The 20,656-nt window shown below is 37.0% G+C and overlaps 1 protein-coding gene across 1 annotated transcript in view; it reads right to left on the bottom strand.

Moving 5' to 3' along the window:
• The window catches only part of LOC117329481 (transient receptor potential-gamma protein-like), a 62,577-nt gene that overhangs the window by 21,597 nt on the left and 20,324 nt on the right, over window positions 1-20,656 (bottom strand). Inside the window, 1 exon segment of the mRNA XM_033887438.1 lies at window positions 9,595-10,056. Within this exon segment, the coding sequence (XP_033743329.1) occupies window positions 9,595-10,056 (462 nt within the window).

Below are 20,656 nucleotides of genomic sequence, written 5' to 3'. Positions count from 1 at the left end.
CTCCCTACATGACATCCTACCATCACTATGTGTCCACATGGCCGTACCCCTCCTCCCTCCCCACCCAACATCCTACCATCACTATGTGTCCACATGGAGGTACCCCTCCTCCCTCCCCACCCAACATCCTACCATCACTATGTGTCCACATGGAGGTACCCTCCTCCCTCCCCACCCAACATCCTACCATCACTATGTGTCTACATGGCTGTACCCCTCCTCCCTCCCCACCCAACATCACTATGTGCCAACAGGCCGTACCCCTTCTCCCTCCCCACCCAACATCCTACCATCACTATGCCTCCACATGGAGGTACCCCTCCTCCCTCCCTACATGACATCCTCCCACCACTATGTTTCCACATGTCAGTACCCTCCTCCCTCCCCACCCAACATCCTACCATCACTATGCCTCCACATGGAGGTACCCCTCCTCCCTCCCTACATGACATCTTCCCACCACTATGCCTCCACATGGAGGTACCCCTCCTCCCTCCCTACATGACATCCTACCACCACTTTGCCTCCACATAGAGGTACCCCTCCTCCCTCCCTACATGACATCCTACCATCACTATGCCTCCACATAGGCCGGTACCCCTCCTCCCTCCCTACATGACATCCTACCATCACTATGCCTCCACATGGAGGTACCCCCTCCTCCCTCCCTACATGACATCCTACCATCACTATGTGTCCACATGGAGGTACCCCTCCTCCCTCCCTACATGACATCCTCCCATCACTATGCCTCCACATGGCCGTACCCCTCCTCCCTCCCTACATGACATCCTACCATCACTATGCCTCCACATGGAGGTACCCCTCCTCCCTCCCTACATGACATCCTCCCACCACTATGCCTCCACATAGAGGTACCCCTCCTCCCTCCCTACATGACATCCTACCATCACTATGCCTCCACATGGAGGTACCCCTCCTCCCTCCCTACATGACATCCTACCATCACTATGCCTCCACATAGAGGTACCCCTCCTCCCTCCCTACATGACATCCTACCATCACTATGCCTCCACATGGAGGTACCCCTCCTCCCATCCTACCAGCTCTATGTGTTCACATCCACTATCTAACCCCTACCTAGTATAAAGAATACCCCAGTGCATCAGGTGGAGAGTGATTTCTAGAGATAGCACCACCTCCATTAATCATACAGATCCATCACTTAGTGACCACTATAATGACCTCTAACTCAGACTGACCCCTACAATAATCTTTCCCATCAAAATAACCTTGATAGTGATCTGGAGCTCCAATCAAAAAAGTTACAGAAACTTGGCAGACACAATATTATGGTTAGCTTAAAAAAAACACTGCCAAGGTAACGAAATGGAGCCGTTGGTTGGTACATTGTACAAAGTACCCAAGTGTTGTGGGAAAATCAGAAAAAAAATCCTGGAAACATGGCATCACAAGTGATACAAATCCAAATGTACTGACATATCTTGCAATTAATATGCCCTTAAATACAAATTTAACACCTCAAAGGTATTCTCATACTCGACCTCTACCTGTATACTCGACCACTACCTGTATACTCGACCACTACCTGTATATGAAGTTTGCTAGAGTGCTGATGCAGATTTCTATAAAAGTAATGGTGACCTTGTCCTTGACCTTGACACACTGTATTACAAACTTATTCGAGGTATACTTGACCAATGTATAAAGTTTGATTAAATGTTTTGAAATGAGGTCACTAGAGTAATGATTAACAGTCGGACCTTGTTATCTCGAAGCAGGAAGAATCATCTGTTCGGAAATCACATAGCAACATATAATCTTAAAAAATTGAATACACAACTGAAATATTATTGAATCTATTATAAACATAGATACAGTCCCATTTTTAGCCATCAGGAGAGCTCGAGATAACAAGGTCCAATTGAAATTGTAATTGCAATTGTATTTCATTGTAAAGTATTTACAAAATGAGCAAATTTATTTATAGCTAATGTTCAGGAGAGGGCCTCGATAAGTTTTGGAACTTGTGCACAAATCCTATTTGTCATTATGAATTATAACCAATCAAAGGCAAATAAAATATGTTTAAACCAATGATTAACAGTGAAATGTTTGTACAAAGGAATTGAATGCTACATCCCCTCCCAAACTCGCCGCGGGATTTATAATAAAATTGGTATTATTACCCGTAAGCAATTTCTTTGAAGAGCCAAAATAGGATTTCACAATTATCGATATCAATGTGACTTTGGATAAAATTTCCATAATACTATACCACTTGGAAGCAAATCAAACATTTCTATCATAATTCTGAGTTTAGTTTTTCCTTCTGGGAATATAGTTTATGTTTAAGAAGATGAGCCTTGCAGTCTGTTTGTCTGAGCAAAACAGAAGAGCAACTGTGGTAGACTCTGACAAGGGATTACTGTCACAGTACATAGATCTTAATATACAGACTCTGACCCTGACATTACAGTTACACAATAGATTTGGCTACACAGTGACATGTTTGGATGTATTCAAAGTACAATGACCTTGACCTTGGTTCCATAAAATGAATTAGGTCGCTTATCTTTGTCTGTGTATTGTATATATGAAAATTAAATAAAACTAAAATAACAAGAAATCCCTGGGGACCTTGACTGGTGCCTGCCATCACAGATCACATGGATAAGTCACAGAACATTAGGAGAGTTGTTTCCCTGAAGCCTATTTTTATTACATTTATTTCGTTAAATTGAATTATGTTTTACTGAAAAGAAATATAGAGATGAACCTCCATAACTTTGCCTTTTAATCTGCAAAGATGAACCCTTCATGTCATCCCCTACTGGCGATATTGTTGTCATACATATATATAAGACTAAGTGTACCCAGGGCCCTGTATCATAATCCTTGAATACTTAAGTGACCTGTATTCAGTTCCTCTAGGTTTTCGTACCCAGCAGTTCATGTCACAACTTCTGTATGATATATTGCATGTATCAGCTATAGTTTCTATGACGTTATTTGACAGCAGATGAAACAGAATTGATGTTATCCAGTACCCTTGTCACTTAATACACTACTGAGATATAGAGATCAGAAACGATGACCGATATTGGAAGCTATAAGGGAGGTGATCAGAAAATTCCTGCCTGACTTTGGAAGTTAGAGAACTCTCAAGATCAGAAATAAAATACTTTGGAAGTTTTCACATGCATGCATGCACACAGACATGCACGCATAAACACAGACTTTTAGACGTTACATGCTAAAATCATCTATCACAATTTTATAGATCCTAAAAACGTACTTTATCGAAGACTTCAACCATGAAATTTCGACCTCCTTTGAGCCAAGATTAAACAGCAACCAAGAACTTAGACCTGATATTAGTCTATGGAGGAACAGATCCATTTACATGTCAACAAAATTAACAGGATCATACACTTCTATCCAATTGTAATGGGATGTAAAAATTGTTATTTTCTGTTAATACTCTAAAGTATAACCTCTAATGGACATGTACATCTCTCCATGGAGCAAGTGACACTTAATTAGGGGTGACTATTTACACAAACATAGCTATCAGGATAGCAAAATTATTATTACGATAGTCCAATTTAATTTCTAAACCAGATATAAAGCAAAGCTACCAATTAATTGCTTCAGAACATCTTTTTTCTTCTTCTTCTTCTTTTTTTTTTTTTATAAATATTAAGCATTTCAAAGAATTGGATATTTGGATTTTCATTTGCTGGAAATAAAAACTAGCTGAGTACTTATTGTAGCATTAAGTGTTGTACATCTACATGTATTTCAATTAAATTCTATGAAATTAGGAACAAAACATCAGATTTCAGGAAGGTAAGCAGAGTGAAATTTTATGCTTTAGATAACATTTTGATAAATCTTTGACGGGTTGTATAATTTATATCTATTTATATCCAATTGCTATTTGTCTAATATTGACGAGACAAAAGGACACACTGACAATGTCTTTGAATTTTAAGGTTACATAAAATTGAACAATACCATAAATTTCAATGGTTTCCTACCAGTTCAATTGATATGGGTGGTTTTTAGATTATTTTTTTTCCTTTTAACATTTTACTTTAGTTTGATGTGTCTCTTTCTGTCCTTATAATCTGATGTTGACTAAAGTGTCCATTAGCCACCGTAAAACAATAAAATAGTAAATTTAACATGGATGATGCGAACACTGTTGAATCTAATACTGTGGTTGTGTGAAATTTGCTGACCTCTGCCAGATTGACCGAGTGTGACCGATCAGCCGTAGCAGCTAGTGTTACCAGAGCCTATTGTTACATTTGTAGTTTCTGGCTGTTGGTCAAACATTGTCCCATTGTTTTATACAGGTGCAAAGGTGAAGAAAAATAATCAGGTGTAAATAACTAAGAATAAAATATTTGAGTTTTATTTTACAAACTGTAACAGTGTACTGTTTACTGTTTTGATACACATGACCATCGAAGAAGAGAAGGAAAAAATAAACGATAAATTGCATATCATGCCGAAACTTGCACATTAAAAATACTTGTCAGTCATTGATTTATTTATCTATGCCTTAATTCTGAATACACCATTGCAAAAGTAAGAAAAATAGGGGAGATAACCCACCTGGTCTTACAACCTGATCATCCTGAACACGCCTCTAGGCTAACAGGACTAACAACTAGGGGAGATAATCCACATGTACTTACAGACATCCAATAGAGATCATCCATGTGTACTTATAGACAGAGATTTACTAACAGACAACCAGGGGAGATAACCCACCTGGACTAACAACCAGGATAGATAATCAATATGTACTTTACAGACAACTAGGGGAGATAATCAATATACTTTACAGACAACCAAGGGAGATAATCAATATGTACTTTACAGACAACTAGGGGAGATAATCAATATGTACTTTACAGACAACTAGGGGAGATAATCAATATGTACTTTACAGACAACTAGGGGAGATAATCAATATACTTTACAGACAACTAGGGGAGATAATCAATATACTTTACAGACAACCAAGGGAGATAATCAATATGTACTTTACCGACAACCAGGGGAGATAATCAATATGTACTGACAGACAACCAGGGTGGATAATCAATATGTACTAACATAAAGACAGGAGAGACTTCCCACATGTACTGACAGACAACCTTGGGTGATTATTCATATAGAAATCCAGGAGAGATGACTTTATTACAAGATTTTGTAAAAGACATTTTGCTATGCAGGACCGTGGAATTTAGCTTTAACTATTAAGAAGTTTCATTTAAATTCATACTACACCTGACATGTATGTATACTAGCAAACGTAGATTGGATCATTAAAGGTCAATATATGTCAGCCACAAAAGTACATAAATAAAACAACAATGTATGGAAATGTGATCTATAGTGTACACTGTTTGGTTAATCATACACAATCTCCATGGAAACCAGGTAAGGGAAGTTTAGAAGTGACCAATCATGATGAAGTAAACTGTACATATTATGCTACATTGATCTATTGTATACCATAGTTACACACTTGATAGCCTACAAAAGACATGTAATATTTGGATTGGTATATAATACAGTTAATAGATGATGTAATCCTTCACAGGAAGTGGTTGTAGTGTTAGAACACAAGATGTAATATCCTTAACAGGAAGTGGTTGTAGTGTTAGAACACAAGATGTAATCCTTCACAGGAAGTGGTTGTAGTGTTAGAACACAAGATGTAATCCTCCACAGGAAGTGGTTGTAGTGTTAGAACACAAGATGTAATCTTCCACAGGAAGTGGTTGTAGTGTTAGAACACTAGATGTTATATCCTCCACAGGAAGTGGTTGAAGTGTTAGAACACAAGATGTAATATCCTCCACAGGAAGTGGTTGTAGTATTAGAACACAAGATGTTATATCCTCCACAGGAAGTGGTTGTAGTATTAGAACACAAGATGTTATATCCTCCACAGGAAGTGGTTGTAGTGTTAGAACACAAGATGTTATATCCTTAACAGGAAGTGGTTGTAGTGTTAGAATACAAGATGTAATTTTCCACAGGAAGTGGTTGTAGTGTTAGAACACAAGATGTAATCCTCCACAGGAAGTGGTTGTAGTGTTAGAACACAAGATGTAATCCTCCACAGGAAGAGGTTGTAGTATTAGAACACAAGATGTGATATCCTCTACAGGAAGTGGTTGTAGTATTAGAACACTAGATGTGATCCTCCACAGGAAGAGGTTGTAGTGTTAGAAAACAAGATGTAATCCTCCACAGGAAGTGGTTGTAGTGATAGAACACAAGATGTAATCCTCCACAGGAAGTGGTTGTAGTGTTAGAATACAAGATGTAATCCTTCACAGGAAGTGGTTGTAGTGTTAGAACACAAGATGTGATATCCTCTACAGGAAGTGGTTGTAGTGTTAGAATACAAGATGTAATCCTTCACAGGAAGTGGTTGTAGTGTTAGAACACAAGATGTGATATCCTCTACAGGAAGTGGTTGTAGTGTTAGAATACAAGATGTAATCCTCCACAGGAAGTGGGTTGTAGTGTTAGAATACAAGATGTAATCCTTCACAGGAAGTGGTTGTAGTGTTAGAACACAAGATGTGATATCCTCTACAGGAAGTGGTTGTAGTGTTAGAACACAAGATGTAATCCTCCACAGGAAGTGGTTGTAGTGATAGAACACAAGATGTAATCCTCCACAGGAAGTGGTTGTAGTGTTAGAATACAAGATGTAATCCTTCACAGGAAGTGGTTGTAGTGTTAGAACACAAGATGTGATATCCTCTACAGGAAGTGGTTGTAGTATTAGAACACTAGATGTGATCCTCCACAGGAAGAGGTTGTAGTGTTAGAACACAAGATGTAATCCTCCACAGGAAGTGGTTGTAGTATAAGAACACAAGATGTAATTCTTTCATAGACATGATTTGGTGCGATGTAGACTACTTGTAGTGTTAGATATTTAAATGTCTTATAATCCTAAGCTGTAGAATATTTATAACCACTTTTTGCTCATGATTTCTCCAGGGAGCATATCCAAAATCTGTTGCAAATTAGATTTATTCTAAGTATGTATGCATCAGTGTAATGAAATCTGGTATCCAGACTACGATATCTTCTGCTGTTCAGATGTTGTATGTATTGCTATAACAATGTAAATCACCAACCTCAAGTCTTCTGAAAATCCAGCTTTTGCATATAAAGAACACAATTAATCTTTTAAATTGATGCTTTTTTCTAACATTCTAATGACCAATATTATATGAAACTTTTATCAGTCAGAAGATTTTTATAGAATCAAAATTCATTGGATTAATAAATTTATTCTATTCAGAAATGTATGGGAAGCCTTGCAATTAAATAACGTGAAAGATTTGTTTTTTGGTCAGAGTCAAATAGAAGCTGGTTGTGATCAGAATTGACTGGAGTTGTGGTAACAGTTGCATTTAATTCAGAAGTTGTTTGAGATCAGAGTTGAGTAGAAGCTTTATTTGTGGTCAGATTTGTGTGGGAGCTTTCTTTGTGGTACGTACGAGTTGAGTGTAATCTTTGTTCATGATCAGAGTTAAAAGAGAGCTTGCTTACAATCAGAGTTGAGTGCAAGCTCTGCTCATGATCTGAGTTAAGTGGAAGCTTCATTTTTGGGTCCGAAAAAAATTATTTACAAAGTGATGAATACAGTTTTTAAGGTCCAAGGGGTTGTTTGAGGTGTTGGATGGTGACTCATCCTCCACAATGTATGATGTTGTCACAGTATCTCCATTTTAGATATTAGTCAAAGCAATTACATCAGAAAAGCTCATGGTTTATGGTTCATTTAATCTAATAAACATCTACTAGTTAGGTTTTATTCCATTCCAAGAAGATAACAGTGGGCGCCCATAACTGTAACAGTCTAGTTATACTGAAGTAAACAAATTCTTTTGAAAATTATATCAATATTTTTTTCTGGATTTTGATGTTATTTTAATATAACTTAATACAAATGGCTGTGTATACCCTCGTGACTGAGGTACGTTTTGTGGGTAATGGCTGGATCAATCCTCCCCAATGACTTCTGGGTGTCTGACTATCATTGAACAACAACACTTTCAAGCGTAGTTGCATCATTATATTGTCATCAAGCTGGAAACTACATCAGGTTTTTCCTATTCTGCTGCATGGCTGAGCTCCTAGGAGAGATGTCACTGTTACCATCATCTCAACAGAAGATTGGATTCAGCATTAAAACCTTAGAGCTACATAATCTGAACCTCTATGGCAGGCAGTATCAGCCTCAGTCTCCCGGGGAACTAAAGAGATCACTATCCCAGTCCTACCTATAGGTAAACCTAATGTATTGGGATCACTATACCAGTCCTAACTACAGTAATGTCATCACCAAGATTTGAAAATATTTTTACTTTCCACCTGTTTTTGTTATTAGTTTTCGTCAGTTTAAAGATTTACTAAATCTGACATCTTGTAAATATGAATTTTCCTATGTGGATACCATCATTGCTAATTACTTACACACTGTTTACATGTGCAAAAGGATCCGACTTTCTGTATATATATTCATATATATACTTACAGGTAGGAAACAAGCCTGTATTTTCTACATATACTGGTATATAGAGAGAGAGAGTAAAATTAGACAACCAACTTACAAGCAGCTTCCGCCCATTTCCTGGCTCTTTAATACCAATTCCCATGAAACTTCTTGGTAAAGATGTTCAGTTCTCAAAAATGCACACTCATGTAAAATGCCAAGGTCAAAGGTCAAGGTCACAATGTTCAAAGATTGTGCTGGTGATCAATTTAATGGACACAACTTATTTTTTTACTACATGTGTTTATGTACATAATAATAATAATAAAAACAAACAATAAAATCACAAGCACTTTCACTTGCTTTCAGAGCAAGCTCTCCAGGTAAAAAATTAAATAAAGTGGTTGTGTCATTTTAATTTGAAGAGCTTCCTCTGAAAGCAAGTGAAAGAGCGTCTGTGATTTTATGGTTTAATTGTGTTATTGTTATCATTATTATAACTTAGCAACACAAATGACGAAGGAAGACAACTTTTTGACTCGTGCCCTGACTGGGCCTCGAACTCACGATCTACGGCCCAATCCCCTAGCCAGAAATACCCGCAGCTTGTACCGCTGCACCACATCGGCGTTCTTAAAAAGAATGTTTCAATGGCGCAGTGATGGTCGGCTCGATACCTTGACATGATCATTGTGGAAGTCGTCTATAAGGTGATATGAATACCTGGTCGCAATGTATTTACATACATGGATACGATTATATATATATATAAATATATATAATATAGAGAGAGAGATGAAAGGGATAGAGAGAGGTGAGAGAGATAGAGAGAGGTGAGAGAGATAGAGAGGTGAGAGAGATAGAGAGAGGGGTGAGAGATAGAGAGAGGTGAGAGAGATAGAGAGAGGTGAGAGAACAAAACATAGATAATAGCTAATCTTAATCTTATTTTGGCGTGGATACAGAAAAAGAAGGCAAGCCTTTGGCAGGCTTAATTTTTTTTTTTACCCTAAAATATCCCTATAGTTTCAAACATCCTTGAGATTCAGAAACAGAATACTGACCTCCTCTCCCTTCAGAGCATATTCATGGTTGAGTAACAATTCTACAGCCTCCACGTTTTCTTCATTGATAGCATGAAGAAGTGAATCTCCAAGATCAACATGGTAACTCAGCAATAACTCAATCATTTCAATATTTTCATTTTCGATAGCGACAAGGAGTGCCGTACGCCCAAGTGGGTCGACACAGTTGATGTTGAGACCAGTCTGTACTCCAACACTGAGGTATTGCCGTGTGCTGGGGATGTCGCCACGTTCTACTGCCAAAAGGTACTGCTTCTCGTCGTTAGTCAGGTCGACCTCTTTGCGTATGACACCCATACCTAAGCAGTCGCCATCCATATCAGTTCCACCCTCGTCGACCAGGCGCGACGAGTTCATCAGCGTCTCTCGGTAACGGCGGTATACCTTGTCCATATCTTGGTCGCCGTCCACGTACGACCCTGACTGGGAAGTGGTTGAACCCTGAAATGAAACAAATATAAATATAAAAATAACTAAGTCACTGATACATCGTCAGTGAGGGCCCCACAATGTGTCTGTGTCTATATATTACTGACCTTAGCTAAGTCATACACTGACATAGAATTACTACCCATATGCTGCAAATATACAAATTACACTTATGATATTGAACATTCGCAACATTGCAAGAAAACTGATTTTCTATTTATAGCAACAGTGACCTTGACCTTTCAAACTGTAAGTCAATTCTAAGCAAACTCTTTAATTATTGAAGTGGAGAAAGAAGTTTGAGTTAGATTGGCTAAAGCAAACTCTATATTTTGCATGGAAGGTGATTTATTTATTTATATTTAGTAGAAATGATTTTGACCTTTGAATTTTGATGCTGAAAAGTGATTCTAAACAAGCAATTTCAGCAAGAAAGCACTGTATGAAGTTTGAGTTAACATCGGCTCAAGGAAACTCAAGTTAAAAGCGCTGACAGACAGACACACAGACTGGCAAACTGACAACACATTTATATCTAAAGGGCATCTGCACGAAAGCCCTATATATAGGTTTTCAATAAAAATACCAAAGGAGTTATTAAGTTGACCCGGACCCCAACATGAGACATGTGTACAATCTATCTGTGAATGTTTCAAAATAAAGTCAGATATCAAATAGAGTCAGATATCAAAGAGGAAGTTATTCATTGTAAGAGATGACAGTGCTTGGACAACTGCAATCTTTAATTCACTTCTAGATTAATAATTGAGATTCGTGTTAATGCTGCTGTTGACAGCATGCTGAAATAGCATGTAAATAGCCTATTGTGATATAAGATCCAGGGCTGGTAATGAAATCTCTCAACCATGAGCCTTCAAAATCCAATAAATTGTCATTTATCTATCAATAAAATCTGACTGTGTTGCTATCATCATATGAATATAGATATTGTAACCTGTCAAATAAGTTACTGACGTATCTAAACTTAGTAACAGTTTGTCTTAAAGAGATACTCTGCCAGAATCAAATCTACATCGATCACTTTTCATTAATGTATGTAGAATTTATGCTTATTAATTCTGATCAGTCAGTCAATTCAAACAATAAATTGAATTTCAATATAAATTCTATTAATTCTGATCAGTCAGTCAATTCAAACAATAAATTGAATTTCAATATAAATTCTACTTCATTTTTTTTTTTTTTTTAATAATATGATGTAAATGGTGTAATCGCTTGGAAGGCCCACCAGGTATATTTTTGTGATATAAAAATGACTACCGTACGTAAATTAACAATATTGATAGCATATGCAATGATTTCGTATTAAATTTCATACATTTTTGCATCCATAAAAATAGTTTTCAAACCGAGATTGAACCAGCATAACACTGATTGTATTATCTACATTTTACATTCTGGCCATTTGTGCCCTACCTGACGCCATCAGTAATGATTTTTTTTTTCACTTTGACACCAGTATGGCTGTACAGTTATTTCAAAAACCAGGAAATGGCTATGAAATATGTATGTTATAGTTACATCATTTTATTGCATGATGACACATGACGGAGGCGTTAAATTTCTAAATTGCAGCCAATGAATGTCAAAATATGAATCTCCAGGAGAACTTCCCAAGTTGTTTCAGAAATCAGTGAATTATTGACATATCACTTGTTATATAGTGGCTTGTGTAACACCAGATGGATCATTAATCATGGAGATTATTATATAAACAAGGAGAATGTGGCTTTAGCACACATAAGACCATACTGGCTGATTTAATGTAGAATCAATGAATATCTGATTATTTATATAATGATTTAATTTTGGCATTTTTGAATTCCTAACTATATTGGTGTAGTATACATCTACTGGAGTGTTAATTCTATACCCAGCTCCCCTCTTCATCACTCCATGTTTTAAACTAATGGAATTTACAATTGTACATACCATTAAAACTGTTAACAATACATCCCCATCTTCCAGAAAACCACTTAACACTACCACCCAGGTTCAAACTCCCCACCATCACAAAGTAAAGGCCACAACACTATAGTACATGTGACTCCACAGATATTCCTGCTAGCCAAATCTAGTAGGCTGACTTTGACTTCAAGCACAGATAATGCACTAGAAATTTCCTTTGTGTAATGTATTGGTAAACCAACAAACTGATAGTAATTATTAATTTCCAGAAACGGTTCTGACAATACCCTATCACGGAGGCCCTGATGATGCAGATTTCCTTGTACTATGTCTGATGTTAAGGATGTGACAAGACCCTCAGATGTGTATTTACTTTTATGGTGACTAATATAGGCCCTGAACATGTATACATGAGTGATGTAGATGCAAATGTATGCATCTGTTTAAACTAAAGGTGACTTTAAGTTGTGAACGTGTAAATCTATAAATATTAAGGATCAGACAAGGCACTGCACCTTCTGTATCTGTATGAATACGTTGTAGTGCCCTATATAGGTTTTTATACAACGGTAGAGAGAGAGCGCCTTGGGTTTTATTGGTGCTGGTTCCGGAGGGCGGTTTTGAATTCCTCCACGGATTTCGCATGCACGACTTTGTCTGGTAGGTGGTTCCAGTGTATTGTAGTGTCTACGAAGAAGGAGAACTGGTACTGTGGTGTCTTACTCGGTGGAATGACCAGTCCTCTTGAGTTGTTACAGACTCTTTTTTCTACAACGTTTTTTGTGATATGGTCTTTGAACTGCTTCGGTTTTATCTGGCGAGTGGGTCTTGTCTGTTTTGTGTATTCGGCTGGTGGCAACGACGGCACCAACCCCTCAACCACCTTGTACATTAATATTAATCTCAAGCTTAGTCTTCTGTCTTCTAGGTTTTCCAGTTCTAGTTGTTGTTTCATTGATGCAATGAATCCTGGTTCTCTATTTTTGTAGTCTTTTTTGATGAAGCGGACTGCTCTGTTCTGTATCCGCTCCAGTTTGTCGATATCCCCTTGTAAGTATGGGTTCCAGATTGTAGCTCCATACTCCATGATTGATCTTACTAGGGATATGTATGCTGTTTTACGACAATTTTCGGGTACGTTTCTTAGGTTTCTCCTTACGAAGCCTAGGGTGGTATTGGCTTTACTGTAGGTCTTGTTTATATGGATGTTCCATTTCAGATCGTTTGAGAATTGTAAGCCTAAATATGGGTTGTCCCGGACTTCTTGTAGTATATGTTGGTTTAATTCATAGTACCGTGATGTTTTCTGGTTGATTGACATGATATAGCATTTCTTCGCATTAAATCTCATACCCCAGTCTATTGCCCATTTTTCCAGGTTGTTTAGATCTGTCTGTAATTGATGGTGGTCCTTATCTGCGTTTATATTGCGATATAGCAGGCAGTCATCTGCAAATAGGCGTACGGACGAGTTGACACAATCCGGGAGGTCATTTATATGGCATAGGAACATTATTGGTCCGAGTACAGTACCCTGTGGCACTCCAGAATCCACTGATGTTTCCTCTGATTTCTCACCTTCAACTATTGTTCTCATCTTCCTGGTGGTGAGGAAGTTTGTTAACCATGAGTGTAGGCTTCCTTTTATTCCATATTGATCTAGTTTATGGAGTAGTTTGTCGTGTGGGACTGTGTCGAACGCTTTGGAGAAGTCTAGGATGGCAACATCGACTTGGTGTCCTTTGTCGTACTCTCGTAGGAAATCATTTGCCGTTGTTATGAGTTGTGTTTCACATGAGTAGCCTGATCTAAATCCGTGGTTTAAGTTGGTGAGTATGTTGTTGTTTTCCAGGTGCTTCATCATGTGTCGGCATATTATGTGTTCGAGGATCTTACATGTGACCGATGTTAGTGACACAGGACGATAGTTCTCTGGTAGGTGTTTGTCTCCTTTTTTGAAAATGCTTGATATATTTGCATCTCTCCAGTCTTTGGGGAGGTTCCCTGTGTCTAATGATTGTTGCATAATCTTTGTTAGTATAGGTGCTAGGTGTTCTGCGCATTCTTTTAGGATCCTGTTTGGGATGTTGTCTGGACCGGAAGATTTTGTGACATTAACCTTTTGTAGTAGCTTTTTGAGTCCTTCTTGAGATATTTTGATTGGTTTGATAGTTTCCTTTGATTTTAGTCTTGTTGATGGAAGTCCACTATCTGTTGGTTTTGTGAATACTGACTTAAATTGATTTAATAATATCTCTGCTTTGCCTTTACTGTCCGATATTAAATTAGGTCCTTTTTTGAGGGGTGCTATACCACAGGAGTCTTGTCTTTTTGATTTTACATATTTCCAGAACGGTTTTGTATTTTTGTTTTCTAGGCCCTCTATGATGTTGGTGTTTACATATTCGTACTCTGCCTTACGTAGCTGTCTTTTGCATTCTTTCTGGAAAGATCTATAGTTTGACCATTTATTTGTTTTCCGTGCCTGTCTGTATAGTCTTTGTTTTTTCTTTAGCATCCTATGTTGTTTGGACTTAATCCATGGTATTGAGTTTTTGGATTTGACTTGCTTGTTTGGTATATTTCTGTCCATGGTGCTAAATAGTGCATGTTTGAAGGTGTCCCAGAGTTGTTGTACTGTATTCCCCTCCTTTTGGTTGTTCTCTATGGTGTTATTTAGGTCTTTTAGGTCCTGGTTGATGTTTTCCCAGTTTGCTTTATTGTATATAAAACATTTCCTACTAACGTTGCTTTGATGGTGTACCTTAGTATCAAAATCTGTGATGATAATATCGTGATCGGAAATTCCTGGTACATTTACTGATGACTTAACTAAGGTAGGGTTGGTCACAAAGATCAGGTCTAACAGGTTTCCTTCTCTAGTTGGTGTTTCATGTATTTGGGTGAGGTTGTTTGTTCCGGTAATATCTGCTAACCTTTGTTGGATTTCTTTATCTTGTCCTGTTGCTGTTAAATTTCCCCAATTGATGTTAGGGCAGTTGAAATCACCCGTAAGTATGATGTTGTTTATGTTCTCTTTATCAATAATTTCTAAAGATTTTCTTAGCTCTTCTAGGTGTTTTAGCTCTCTATGGGGCATGTAGAATGTCCCTACTAGTAGATCCTTGTTGTTTTTCATCTTGATCTTTATCCATTCTAACTCACCATCTGTAATGAATGATGTTTGTTCCACAGATGTGAGAGACTTCTCTACAAGTATGAAGACTCCTCCTCCAAGCGTTCCTCTGTCATTTCTATATGCAATGTAGTTTGATGGAAAAACTTCGCTTGATTTTATCGCATCTTTTGTGTGGTTCTTTCCTGGTTTAACTCCTTTTAGCCATGACTCTGTTCCGCACACTATGTCAGGTTTTAAATAGTGTATTGCGGCCTCAAATTCTTCTCTTTTATCTTTGATACTCCGGCAGTTCACTGTCATGATGCGTAGGTTTTTCTTTGTTGGTACTTCATATGGATTGCTACTTAGTCTTGATCTATCACTAGGTAGTGTATTTCTTGATGTTGTTGAGGTGTTCCTTGTTATTGGGCTGCTTGTTCTTAGTGGGCTAAAGGCTGATCTTACTGATTCCATAGTGATGTCTAGTCCCGATAGTGGTTCATAAATGTTGGAAGTTTCACACTCATAGCTCCTGAATGTGAAAGAGCTGACGTTTATACTCTCACATTTACAACAAAGCCATTGGACGTTTGATCTTTCTAGAAGCTCGTAGTCCTGGGTGCATAATTCGATGCAAGATTTATGGTGCCAGATGTCGCAGGCATCGCAGCATACCCCTTGGCAGTTCCAAGACACTGGCCTTTCACACAGGCCGCATGGGTATATGCTGGCGTTTTTGTTAGGACCTGGGTTGAGTTCTATGTCTCCGGCTAATAGTATGGTAAGTATGATTAAGTTGTGTTGTTTATTGGAGGTTGATGGTAGTAATATAGGTCTTCTTCCTGCGCTATGCATTTTGGTGTTTAACGCATTGTGTAATAGTTGCTGATGGTTCCAAGTTTTTGTATGTTCTCTGTTGTTGGTGATGATGGTGTGTACCAGTAATAGGAGGGTCAATGCTAACATGATGAAACAGTATAGTGTGGAAAAACCCACGCTGACTGATTCTGTTAGATTGACTTACTCTTTATTACTGTTTTCCCAACAGTCTCTCTTCGATTGTTCTGCTATTTTCTTTAGCCACGTCTTTGCTAGAAGCGTGTCTGGATGTATTCCGTCTTTGTATAGATGGTAGTTATATTGTTTCTTGGTTTTTAGTTTCCTTTTGTTCCCGCATTTGTATTTTGTGTTTGTGCTCAAATCAGATGAGAATTCTGGGGAGTGTGTACCTAAGTTGTTATTTATTTCTCGAACTTTGCCATTTAGTTTGTATATCTCTTCTGCGAGCTGTTCGTCTTGTTCGTTAAATGTATTTGGATCTTTGTGTCCTTTCGTTGTATTCCAGAACCTTGTCTGATGTACAGTGAAATAGGCCCTGATCATGTATTTCTGGTGTAGGCGAAATATGCCCTGATCATGATTGTCTGCTGTACAGTGAAATATGCCCTGATTATGTATGTCTGCTGTACAGTGAAATATATGCCCTGATTATGTATGTCTGTTGTAGACAAAATAGGCCCTGATCACGATTGTCTGCTGTACAGTGAAATACGCCCTGATTATGTATGTCTGCTGTACAGTGAAATAAGCCCTGATTATGCATGTCTGTTGTAGACAAAATATGCCCTGATAATGTATGTCTGCTGTACAGTGAAATATGCCCTGATTACGTATGTCTGCTGTACAGTGAAATAAGCCCTGATTATGTATGTCTGCTGTACAGTGAAATAAGCCCTGATTATGTATGTCTGTTGTAGACAAAATAGGCCCTGATCACGATTGTCTTCTGTACAGTGAAATATACCCTGATTATGTATGTCTGCTGTACAGTGAAATATGCCCTGACTATGTATGTCTGTAGTAGACAAACTATGCCTTGATCATGTTTGTCTGCTGTACAGTGAAATATGCCCTGATCATGTATGTCTGCTGTACAGTGAAATAAGCCCTGATTATGTATGTCTGCTGTACAGTGAAATATGCCCTGATCATGATAATGTATGTCTGTTGTAGACAAAATATGCCTTGATCATGTTTGTCTGCTGCAGTGTAAAATAGGCCCTGGTAGTGTCTGTCCATTGTACAGTAAAAGGCATGGTAACTAGAGGCCAGACTGTAAGATCAATGTAAACTGTATGGACAAGAAGACGTTAGAAATCACATCTAAATCAATACAGTTTAGGAAGCTTGGCTCACTGCAGAGCAGGTTTCTAGACAGAATTACATATGATAACAGGAGAGGAAGTGAAATATCACTTTATATGTATCACTGGACCAATAACAGATTATAACTCAATAGTGTATAGTAAATAACAAATCTTTGACTGTGAGTGTATAGTAAATAACAAATCTTTGACTGGGAGTGTATAGTAAATAACTAATCTTTGACTGGGGGTGTATATAGTAAATAACAAATCTTTGACTGGGAGTGTATAGTAAATAACAAATCTTTGACTGTGAGTGTAAAGTAAATAACAAATCTTTGACTGTGAGTGTATAGTAAATAACAAATCTTTGACTGCGAGTGTAAAGTAAATAACTAATCTTTGACTGTGAGTGTAAAGTAAATAACAAATCTTTGACTGGGAGTGTATAGTAAATAACAAATCTTTGACTGTGAGTGTATAGTAAATAACAAATCTTTGACTGTGAGTGTATAGTAAATAACAAATCTTTGACTGCGAGTGTAAAGTAAATAACAAATCTTTGACTGTGAGTGTATAGTAAATAACAAATCTTTGACTGTGAGTGAATAGTAAATAACAAATCTTTGACTGGGAGTGTATATTAAATAACAAAACTTTGACTACATGTGAGTGTATAGTAAATAACAAAACTTTTACTGGGAGTGTATAGTAAATAACAAATCTTTGACTGTGAGTGTATATAGTAAATAACAGATCTTTGACTGTGAGTGTATAGTAAATAACAAATCTTTGACTGTGAGTGTATAGTAAATTACAAATCTTTGACTGTGAGTGTATATAGTAAATAACAAATCTTTGACTGTGAGTGTATAGTAAATAACAAATCTTTGAGTGTGATTGTATAGTAAATAACAAAACTTTGACTGGGAGTGTATAGTAAATAACAAATCTTTGACTGTGAGTGTATAGTAAATTACAAATCTTTGACTGGGAGTGTATAGTAAATAACAAAACTTTGACTGGGAGTGTATAGTAAATAACAAATCTTTGACTGGGAGTGTATATAGTAAATAACAAAACTTTGACTGTGAGTGTATAGTAAATAACAAATCTTTGACTGTGAGTGTATAGTAAATAACAAATCTTTGACTGGGAGTGTATAGTAAATAACAAATCTTTGACTGGGAGTGTATAGTAAATAACGAATCTTTGACTGGGAGTGTATAGTAAATAACAAATCTTTGACTGAGTGTAAAGTAAATAACAAATCTTTGACTGTGAGTGTATAGTAAATAACAAATCTTTGACTGTGAGTGTATAGTAAATAACAAATCTTTGACTGTGAGTGTATAGTAAATAACAAATCTTTGACTGTGAGTGTATAGTAAATAACAAAACTTTGACTGTGAGTGTATATAGTAAATAACAAATCTTTGACTGTGAGTGTATAGTAAATAACAAATCTTTGACTGTGAGTGTATAGTAAATAACAAATCTTTGACTGAGTGTAAAGTAAATAACAAATCTTTGACTGTGAGTGTATAGTAAATAACAAATCTTTGACTGGGAGTGTATAGTAAATAACAAATCTTTGACTGTGAGTGTATATAGTAAATAACAAATCTTTGACTGTGAGTGTATAGTAAATAACAAAACTTTGACTGGGAGTGTATAGTAAACAAGCATACTGGGTATTCATGTCCTTTATACTACTGGCCCCTGCTTGACTTTGACCCAAACACCCTGAAAGTCAAACTTGTTCCTGATATTATAGCCCTTTATTATTGTGTGAGGTTTGATAAAAATCCCTCATGAATGAAGCTGCCAGATTGCCGACAAATTTTGACTGTATACTAGCATCTGATAACATTTCAATTCTTATATTTACATTCATATATTAAGCTATATATTATATATTTCACATAAGCGTGTAGATGAAGACGTAAAATTGTTAACAATTGCATAATATCTGATTCTTTTAAATTAATGTTTTTCTGCATATTGATATTTTGTTATCATTTAGAAGTGATGCAGTGTTAAATCAGGTATTGCACAGGATAAACTCGAATGTTTCCCCAGAAATGCTATTAACTGGATTTCCCCAGAAATGCTATTAACTGGATTTATGTTATTTCAGAAGTATTTGAGCACTAAAATTTGTTTTCACCAGTAGGGGACATGTATCTGTGGTGTATTCTAGAACCAATATTGGATTATACTTGCATGCTAACACTGTGGTTACATGTACAAGTGTACCTCCTTTATTTCTAAACCAAATTTAGCTGTTTATTTGATTAACTTAAGTTATCAATATCCAATTTTGTCAAGGACAATTTTTGTGGAAATTCATTGATGTAAATGGTATATGATTTTAAAAATTAAAGTTAATTTTCTTTGTTTGGCAAATTGTGGAATTATATAAATATCTAAATCTAATTCAGAATAATTGTAACAATGCTTTCTGGAAGGATGTCTTCAGAGCCTGGTACAAATTAAGAATCCTCTTTCTTTCATAACCTTCTCTCCTGCGATATGTCTCACACTCACCCAGCCATATCCTTTTTCTATTATTGCATCCTAAAATTTCCTTTCAATGATATATATTCTTTCTCCCTTCAATCCTTTTTCTAAATTCTTCTCTATCTCTTTGTTTCTCTTTTCTTCAATTATTTTTAATTTCTCTTCTTTCTCTCTTCTGCAATATCCTTGATCTTTTACTCTATTTTCCCTATTTTTCACTCTTCTTTCTATCTGTGTATATAACTCCAGCATGTTCTTCCTTTCTTCTCTTCCTTTGATTTAATCAATATCTCATAGATATTGCTACACTAACAACATCACTTCTTATACCCTATTTATTCACAGAGATTAAGATAGTCTCTGCCCTGCTAGATTTTTTGGCTGGAGACAATCACATCTTCCCGCTAATATACTCAAAAGAATTCTGTTACAGTAGAGTAACAATGGCAGAGAATGTCTAGTGCCAGAATCAATGTCTGTTTATAGAGACAAATTAGCCGGGAGGAAAGGCATAATAACAAGCAGTGTTACACACCAGTGCATCAGCCAACTAATAGGACAGCTTTTCTTGATGACTGAATTAATGTCACAGGTCAGTACCAAAATTAATTTGGCAGGAAGAGGCTTGACCAATGAACTGAACATAAAGTATGGTAGAAATCATAGGTTGTCACAGTAATCCTCAGAAGGAGTTCAGTAGCTAAGGAGGGTTACACAACCTGTACCGTGATAAGGCAGTAGCTGGCTGGTACAAAAAATAATTAATGGACAACCCCAGGTTGTCAGAGTGGGTGTCACATGGAGTTCAGTAGCTAAGGAGGGTTGCGCAAGCAGCAAGTTGATAGAGAGTAGATGGCTGGTACAAATTGATTAATGAACAACCTCAGGTTGTCAGAGT

Source organism: Pecten maximus, chromosome 6 (assembly GCF_902652985.1).
Source record: "Pecten maximus chromosome 6, xPecMax1.1, whole genome shotgun sequence".
Classification (NCBI taxonomy): Eukaryota; Metazoa; Mollusca; class Bivalvia; order Pectinida; family Pectinidae; genus Pecten; species Pecten maximus.
Note: the sequence above shows the minus strand (reverse complement) of the source record. Positions and strands in the feature narration are given on the sequence as shown.